Raw genomic sequence first — 9,165 nt, 5'->3', positions numbered from 1 at the left:
TTAGCAGGAACACCGCACTTGCACATGGGAGGATCCCTCACACGCCTACAAGCAGCCTCCTGCTTCTCCTCCTCGGTCATCCTAGGTGGGTTTGGTGGAGGAGGAACCCAACACCTAAACTGATGGTATGGTTTAAGCTCTGTGCTATGATATGGGAATAGGCGGATCCTAGGATCATATTTGTCGGGTCCATCGATCCACTGAAAGAAATCACAAGGTGCGACAGGCATTGGATCAAAAGTCCACTTGCATACATAGAAGGCTCTTCCGGCTGTCTTTGGATGCCTTGATTGTTTCACCTCTGCTTGCGCGCCACATCTACAAAGAGGTACCGGAAGGGCAGGAGGTACGGGACCAGCACCATTGGACTCGCCCACATAACGCACATACCACCTCCGCCGCTTGTATTCACAACCAAACGACGTCATCTCACCTGGACATCAAGTGCAACAAATTTAATACACAAATAAACTTTACACACGTAATCCATACGAGCTATATACATCATTTTGATAAAATGTAAACACTCCATCTACAAAATATAAACACTGAAACATATCAACTATAGCAACTATATTAAGGAACAAAAATATGAGACTAATTAATTGAACATATAAAAAAAATACATGTCATGTAAACCACACAATTGGATGAATATATACCTAAATCGAAGCATTCAACAAGTTCTACACGTCAATATTGCGGGCAGAGACTCAATTGCGTATGAACTACATATCATCTAACACAAAACACCATTGCATTTCATTCAAAATTGAAATCACCAACCTAACCCTAAGTCACCTAAACATCCTCCGATCTACCAAATGCAACGATAAAACACGAGAAAAAGTAGGGGAATACCTTCCACACGAAGCAGGGATCGATTTCCACTACTTTTCCCCACCCAAATCGCCGGATTTTGGGTGGATTTGGGGGTGGGGTGGCGGGGGTCGGCACCACAAGCTAAGGGCGCTGGTGTGTCTGGAGGAGGAAGAAAGGAGGGAGGGAGCTGGCGCGTGGCTGTAGTGTAGGCCCTGCCGCGCCAGGTGAGCTGGCGTGGCATCGCTGCCGCGCCAGGCGGGCTGGCGTGGCGAGCGCCCGCCCACATCAGCGCCCACCTGGCGCCGCGACTCGCCGCGCCAGCGTGGCAGGGGCCCGCCGCGCCAGTGCATGCGGCGCGGCAGCGGCTTCCTGCTGCGCCAGGCGGTCTGACGCGGCCAAAAGGGTTATTTCCGCAAATAAAGTCCCGGTAAGGTTATTTTTAAAAATAAATATAAAAAAAGTTAAAAATAAAAAAAAGTTCGCAACATTACTAGATTGCAGTTTTTGTATAGTTCAGTTTGCATCCAGCAGTTTTGTGAAACAGAATATACGTCCTTGGCATTCTCAGCTCCCACTGGATTCCAATCCGGTTACAAATTTCCATTTACTACCATAACGCGGTCCCGTGGTGCTCCTCCTGCAAAACGAGGGCGCCCCGAGCTCACGCAGGCTGCAGATCCAGCTCGGAGCCCGACGGGTTTCGGCGGATGGTGACCTGGACTCCGGGTCAAGTCCACGCCCACGCGCAGGGTGTGCGCGTGTGGCCACCGGAGCCAGAAGTTTCGTGGCAGAGCCGAGGGACCTTCGTATAGCTCAATAGCACCGCAGCAACACGACGCGCGCGCGGGGTCAAGTCTTCGTCAAACAAAATATAAAACTCTCACCTCCGGCACGCACGGCACGTTCCGCCTCGCCCGCCGGGCCCCCCGCTACAAGCCCACTCCCCACACCCTCTGAGAGCCTGAGACTTGATTTGGGAGTGAGCACTGAGCGCGCCCGTAGCGGCCGGATGGATGGCACGGCGAGCCGGCCGGCGGCGATGGCGGAGCAGCCCGCCGGCACCGCCGGGGAGGGCGCGAGTACGGAAGGACCCAAGGACCCGTCGTGGGAGTACAGGCTGCGCAAGTACCTCCTGCTGCTAGCCACGCTGGTGGCCACCGTAACGTACGGCGCGGCGTTCAACCCGCCCGGCGGCGTGTGGCAGGAGGGCGACCCCTCCCGCGACCGCATCGCCGGCGACCCCATCATCCGGGAGACCAGCTACGCCCGCTACCTGGTCTTCTTCTACAGCAACGCCACCGCTTTTGCCTCCTCGCTCGTCGTCATCGTCCTCGTCCTCATCCTGTCCATCCTGCACGACCGGGGCGGGATCAGCCTGGCGCCGGTGCTCGCCATACTCCGGCTCGTCATGGTCCTAGACCTGCTCAGCCTCATGGTCGCCTACGCCGCCGGCACGTTCCGGGACGGGCTCACGGCCATCTACTCCTTGGTCCTGCTCGCCAGCGTCGTCGCCTACCTCGCCGTCCACACGTTGCTGGCCTCATTTCCGGCGTCGGACGAGCAGAGGATGGACAGGAGGGCGGTCGCGAAGGTCCACAAGGTGCTGATGCTGCTGGCCTCGTTGACGGCGCCGGCGGACAAGGGGAAAGACGGCGCGCCCGAGAAGAAGATGGACAAGGGGGAGGATGAGTCGCCGGAGCATGCCGGCGAATCGGAGGCGGAGAGGGCGGACAAGAGCGCGCTGCTGCGGCTCCGCAAGGTGCTGATGCTGCTGGCCACGTTCGCCGTCAGCGTCACGTACGTCGCCGGCCTCAGCGCGCCGGGAGGATTCTGGGACAACGACGGCGGCGGCCACCGCCCAGGCCGGGCCATTCTCAAGGGCGGACGCCACGACGCGCGCCTCAAGGCCTTCTTCGTCTTCAACACCACCGCCTTCGTCGCGTCCCTGCTCATCATCATCATTCTCCTGGACAAGAAGCTTGCCTTCAGCAAGAATTTTCGGTCGGTCGAGCTCTACGTCTTCATCGCCGTCACGCTCATCGGCCTCGTCGGGGCGTACTCCGCCGGCAGCTGCCGGCAGATTGACACTACCATCTATGTCAACTCTCTGGTTGGTGCCGTCATTGGTTTCATTCTCGTTCAAGCGGCCATTGTTAAGTTTTGCAAAGATGCCATAACGAACAGCTGCTTGTGGAAACAACTAAAACGCATCCGTGATAAAGTGTCAGGATGTCTGTGTGGCACAGAACAATCTTGTTTGGAGCAGAGCACTCAACGACAGCCAAACACTGGCAATTCCAATGGCAGGTATTATATAGCATATATCCTTCTTCGTCCTTGCAGTTAATTTGAGATGGATTTTGTTTTCTCAGTAATTTTAGACGGATTTTTTTTCTCTGTGATGTTAGTGCCAAGCAGCAAGTACATCAAGTGCTGGAGAGGGCTCGCTCTCTTGTTCTGCTGCTCGCCACTCTCGCAGCGGCCATCACCTACCAAGCAGGCCTGAACCCACCGGGCGGCCTCTGGCAGCGCGCCGATGCCGGCGGCCGCTACATGGCCGGCGACCCAATCCTGCTGACCACAAACCCCAAGCGGTACAAGGCCTTCTACTACTGCAACTCTGTCGCCTTCGTGGCCTCCCTGGTAGCCATCGTCCTCGTCCGGATGAAGACACTGCACCACCACAACGCCCTGGAGGCTGCCATGATACTGGACCTACTGGGCCTCATCGGCGCATACGCCGCCGGGAGCTGCCGGGACGTCAACACCTCAATCCACGCCATGGCCTTGGCCGGCGCGGTCCTCGTCTACGTGGTGATCCATCTTGTATTGGTGGACCGCAAGGACGGCAGCACAAGAGGGCAGGATCAAGCTTCACCGGAGAACGAGGAGGAGGAAAAGGCTAAGCGGTTGGAGAAGAGGCGCAAGCGGCTGCTCCTCTTCGCGATCTTGGCGGCCACCATCACCTACCAAGCCGGCCTGACCCCGCCGAGCGGCTTCCTGCTCAAGGACGATCAAGCAACCGGGCACCTCGCCGGCGACCCCGTGCTGCTCAACAACTACCCGCGCCGTTACACGGCATTCTTCTACTGCAACTCGGTGAGCTTCATGCTGTCCATCGCGCTCATTATCGTCCTCGTAAACCCCAACCTTTACCGGCCCGCCATCCGGACCAACGCTCTGTCTGTTTGCACGGCGGCGGGCATGATGAGTATCATGGGCGCATACGCCGCCGGCAGCACGCAGCATCTCAAGACATCCATCTACATCTTCGCATTGGCGGCGTTCGTCCTCTTTGTGGTCATAGTGGCTGTTGTGTTCTTGGTCATCCATGAGAAAAGGGATCAGAGGGACAAAGCTAAAAAGAAAAAAGACAGGAAAGCAGAGCAGGCATCCAAGGAACGGGACAACGGAGCAGAGAAACCCAGTGCCTCCCTGGAAACAGATGCAGACTTGGAGAAGAACCTGAAACCAGAGAACGATGCAGAGAAGCCGTCTACCAAGGAGACCCCGAAGACAGAAGATGAGGTACTACAAAAGAAGCTGAACGCCAAGCGCAAGTATCTCATGCTGCTGGGAATCCTGGTGGCGAGCATCACCTACCAGGCCGGCCTGGCACCGCCTGGCGGGGTCTGGCAGGATGACGGAGCCGGGCACGCTGCGGGCGACCCGGTGATGCACGACAACCGGAGGCACCGGTACCTGGCCTTCTTCTACAGCAACTCCACCTCCTTCGTTGCGTCCGTCGTGGTCATCGTCCTCCTGCTGCCTCCGTCGCTGAACAAGAAGTGGTGGAGCTGGTGGCTCGGGGTGATGAACACGACGATCGTGCTGGACCTGCTCGGCCTCCTGATCGCTTACGCCGCCGGCTCCAGCCGGTCGTGGAAGACCGCCGGATACGTCTCCGCGCTCGTCATCGCCGTGCTGGCCTATTTCGTGGTCCATGTGGCTGTATCGTGCTTCTTGAGAAGTAAAAGAGGAGACAGCTCCGGCCACTCCGACCGTCAGAACAAAGGGGCAAATGGACAGAGTCCAGCTCGCTCAAACTAATTGAAGCTGGGTGTTTGTGCAGTTTTCTTTTGGTCCCATTTTTGTAGATTTGCATGTTGTCTCGGCTCTTTTTTTTCTGAGATCCAGTTTTGAATTGTGAGGAGTATCGTCATGAGGATATTCAGGAGAAAAAGCAAATCTCTCTATAAGCAAATCTGAATCTGATTCCAGCGAAAGCGGTAACAAGTTTGGAGTACTGCGCTCTATCATTACTAGTAGAAATGCAGATGCGTTGCTACGGATCTTTACACGTTCTCAGATTTTTATTCTCTCAGATTATTATTCTTGTTTCATGTACGGTCACTTAGCGTCTATATTGATGTTGTCACTTCCACGCCACCACCTGTTGCTACGGGTCTTTACACGTTCTCAGATTATTATTCTCTATGGTCGCTTAGCGTCTATACTGATGTTGTCCCTTCCACACCACCACCCATGCTTTAGCCAAAGTCTACGCGGATAGCGGTCTGTATGATGGTGAAGAGCCGCATGAGACGGTGGTGTTCCGCTACTTGATGGCGTCCAGCCATCCACCAACTACTGGAATTTTATGATTATGATTTTCTTAGAGTTTCTCATTTTGTAGGAAGATTTAGAGCACCCAAGAGAGATATACTAAAGATCTCATGATGTTTGAAGTTTAGATAACTTGATATTGAATAAAAATGTAACTAAATGAAGCTATAATGTGAAAATGTTAAATCACCAAGCATTGCACAACGAAGTTCGTCATAACCGGTAAGTAACTCTCTAGGACAATATACCAAGATACACGTATACCAGCCTAACTGCCTAATGCAGCCCAAACCAGCCCACCACATCCAACCGGCCAACTTAGTCTACATAGAAAAAAAATTACTGATCAATTTCAACAAAGTAAATCAAGGAAAGCCTCAAGCTCAGAATATTTGATTCGACTGAGTTTTCCATATTTGATATTTAAAAATTGGACCCAAAGAAGAAAATAATCTTAAGACCACCCATCCTAATTAGCTGGAATACTTTCTGTTCAGATCAGTTCGGTAGGTCAAGTTAATTTGAAGTTAATGAATGAATGCTTTAGGTGTAGGACACATCAAATTACTAACTACATAAAGGTAAACACTCTCTGAAAATGTAGCTTATGTATATTTGGTGAGTCCATCGCAGATAAATCCCCTTAATTAGGCATGAACTGTAATCTTTCAATAATCTCCGTACATGAACGCATGGATGGCTCGGGTGCCCCTGCTCCCCTTCCTTTCTTCCTCCCAGTGCCTGCTGTCTAGGCTAGGCCGCTAGAATTTAGTAAATTTGGGGACCGTGGGGGGAGATCACGAAGCACTGAAAGGCAAAACCAACCATGATCTAGACTTGGTAGAGCAAGAGGTAGCCCTCAACCACCGGGTGGAGGTGTGCCCGTGTAGGACCGTGGGCTAATTGTGCTGTAGTTTTGTTGTTTAAGGCCATTAATAGCATCTTTTAGGAAATATTTGTGTAGTACATCAAGTGGGTGTTTGAAAGACATCCGATGCAAATAGCCCAGGTCAATACCCACTAAAACCCAGTTTGGTTCCCTTTGCTTATTTTTAGCACCCGTCACATCGAATATTTAGATACTAATTAAGAGTATTAAACGTAGATTATTTACAAAACCCATTACATAAGTGGAGGCTAAACGACGAGATGAATCTATTAAGCCTAATTAGTTCATGATTTGACAATGTGTTGCTACAGTAAATATTTGCTAATGATGGATTAATTAGGCTTAATAGATTCGTCTCGCCGTTTAGCCTCCATCTGTGTAATGAGTTTTATAAATAGTCTACGTTTAATACTCCTAATTAGTATCTAAACATTCGATGTGATATGTGCTAAAAATAAGCAAGGGAACCAAACGGAGCCTAAGTAACAGCAATGCAACCTCAACCTAAGTACCTGAATCTGCTACCTTGCGTTAGTAAACATGGTTCAAGTACAAATATTTTTTTCCAAACAAAAGACTAATTTGTAGAAATTTAGACAATTCTGCAGCATCAACCATTCGCATTGTAAATACACAGGAAAGCATAAAAACAGGTAAAACTTCAATGGCTGGGGCATGCTTTTCTGCTCACAAGTACCTGATAACCTTCAGTACTGTATTGTTCCACTAAAATCTACATCTAGTGTTCTACTAAAATCTAAATCTAGCGCTCTACTAAAATCTAAAACCAAATCGTCTGAGGCCGTAGCATAGCTAGCCAACAAGAACAATTTACAAAACGCATCAAAGGAAATTTTGGACCTGCTGAAGTTGCAGTTTCTATCTCTCCTAACTAACAAGCTAATCATAAACTTTGATGCCAGTTACCAACTAACAAGAAAATCCACCTAGGGAAATCATGATTCCGCATAGGACATCACCAGTGATAAGCTTAGGCCGTTACAATTAACATCTAATGGAAAGAGACAGCAACTGACCTACGCGGATTGATTATGAAAAAGTTGAGGAACCTTTTTGCAAAATGACCACAACGGTTGAAAGAAACAACCGCTCTTTAATATCAGGTATAGATATAGATATAGACATAGATTAACACTTGCACAAAGTGCTCCAAGACAGCATTCAGTTTCCAGAGAAAAGAGATAAGATAAAACATGTGACGAATCTGAACTCAACTGGCCTGACCTGCCCCTGCTACATTATAAATTCAGATGGCAATATTCCTAGTGTACTTCTGTTTTGTTTCTCTGCTACATTTCTGTGCCTTAAATTCCACTTTGAGGAAACGAACATTTCAGACTTTTAAGGGTTTTTTTTTCCTTTGAGTGAGATACATAGTCATGATAGGCCGAGATGCCGAACAGAGCATCATCTCAGTTGGAAGTTCAGCAATTGGCAGATTGTGTCAGTATTCATTGCTCCTTTCTCTTAAGACAGGGCCAAAATGATGTCCGCATTTTCCCTTTCTTTTTTACTAATGTTGTCCTCATTTTCCCTTTCTTTTAGAGCATCTCCAGCAAATTGCTCATATTCATCCCCAATACCAAAAACCTACCATTAGAAGATTTTGGAGATAAGAGAGAGCTCCAGCAGACTACCAATCAGATCTCCAATAACAAAAAATTTTCAGCAATTACCAAAAACTCACCTCCTCTCCCCTTGATGGAGGGGAGAAGCAGCTCTCCTGAGCTTTCCCCTATCGACGGTTGGGTTCGGCGCAGACATTTCCGTGCTGCTAGCATCGTCGCTTGGCCACGGACGTTGCCATCGAGGACTGCTGCCGCCCATCTCAAACCTACAGCCCCGAGCTCACCGCAGGAAGGACGATGCAGGAGTAAGGAGGTGACCGTGGCCGTGGCCTTGTGTTGGTGCTAAAAGTCAGCCGATTGACCCTCAGCGTCGGACACACGACCCGGGAGAATCTGCTTAGCTCCTATTCGGGTGATCGCCCTGGTGCGGTTCGCACGGCGTGCCAGTCAATCTGACCCGTTGATTGGCAAGGTAGAAAACGTGTCAAATTCCAGGAGTTCTGATCGGCTAAGCTTTCGATCTCGAGAAAGCGTATCAGCGAATCGGCTGATTTGCTATAAAAAGATAATCGACTATGATAATTCCAGGAGTTCCGATCGGCTAAGCTTCCGATCTCGAGAAAGCGTATCAGCAAATCGGCTGATTTGCTATAAAAAGATAATCGGCTATGATACAGCCGACGATCGTGTAGCAATTATGAAGAGAATTACTGGAGTAAACTAGACAAAGCTACGAAGGCGACACTTGAAATAGATCTAATCGGCTATGTGATGATAATGAATAAGAAGTAACAGTAACAAAGCCGATACCTCAAATCTCAAGCTGGATAACTGGTGATAAAAGTAGAACAACAGATGAAACCTATAATTCTAGTAAATATCGAAAGCTGGTGAATAAATCTAAACGAAACGACAACGATGCACACGAAGTTAAAGCTTAAATATTACTCGATAAGCGAAACTTACAGAATCGGCCGGAGATCGTGTCGATGCAGCTCTGCCAACCTGTACGAACTCATGAAAGAAGAAAAGTATTGGCGAAGTCGCCGGCTTGAAAGTAAAGTACGATGAAAACGTAGATTTGTTTGTATTGATTGATGTTGTTTCTATACATCTCTGAGGATGGCTATTTATAGCTTGTTACAATCAATTTCTTAACCGACTAGGATCTATCTCTAATTTTAAACGAAAATGAATATTTACAAAAAAAACTCGTATCGGAGTTGGTTATTATACTCCTGCGGGTCAATCTTTCTCTATCTTCTTTCTCTGATCCACTTTAAGCCCATATTGGCCCAA

General features: G+C 49.4%; 1 protein-coding gene across 1 annotated transcript; it reads left to right on the top strand.

Moving 5' to 3' along the window:
• The first annotated feature begins 1,693 nt into the window (after positions 1 to 1,693).
• Positions 1,694 to 5,068, top strand: LOC117850705 (uncharacterized). The gene is made up of 2 exons (XM_034732565.2): positions 1,694 to 3,129; positions 3,231 to 5,068. The coding sequence occupies exons 1-2, from the start codon at positions 1,832 to 1,834 to the stop codon at positions 4,870 to 4,872; spliced, it is 2,940 nt and encodes a 979-aa protein (XP_034588456.1). The 5' UTR covers positions 1,694 to 1,831; the 3' UTR covers positions 4,873 to 5,068.
• Positions 5,069 to 9,165: the final 4,097 nt, after the last annotated feature.

The sequence above is a fragment of the Setaria viridis genome, chromosome 3 (genome assembly GCF_005286985.2).
Source record: "Setaria viridis chromosome 3, Setaria_viridis_v4.0, whole genome shotgun sequence".
Lineage (NCBI taxonomy): Eukaryota > Viridiplantae > Streptophyta > Magnoliopsida > Poales > Poaceae > Setaria > Setaria viridis.
Note: the sequence above shows the minus strand (reverse complement) of the source record. Positions and strands in the feature narration are given on the sequence as shown.

Excerpts from the sequence above, each read along its gene's own strand:
- LOC117850705 (XM_034732565.2), top strand. The coding sequence starts at position 1,832 with ATGGATGGCACGGCGAGCCGGCCGGCGGCGATGGCGGAGCAGCCCGCC. Across the intron at positions 3,130-3,230 it reads ACTGGCAATTCCAATGGCAG|TGCCAAGCAGCAAGTACATC; the intron begins GTATTATATAGC and ends CTGTGATGTTAG.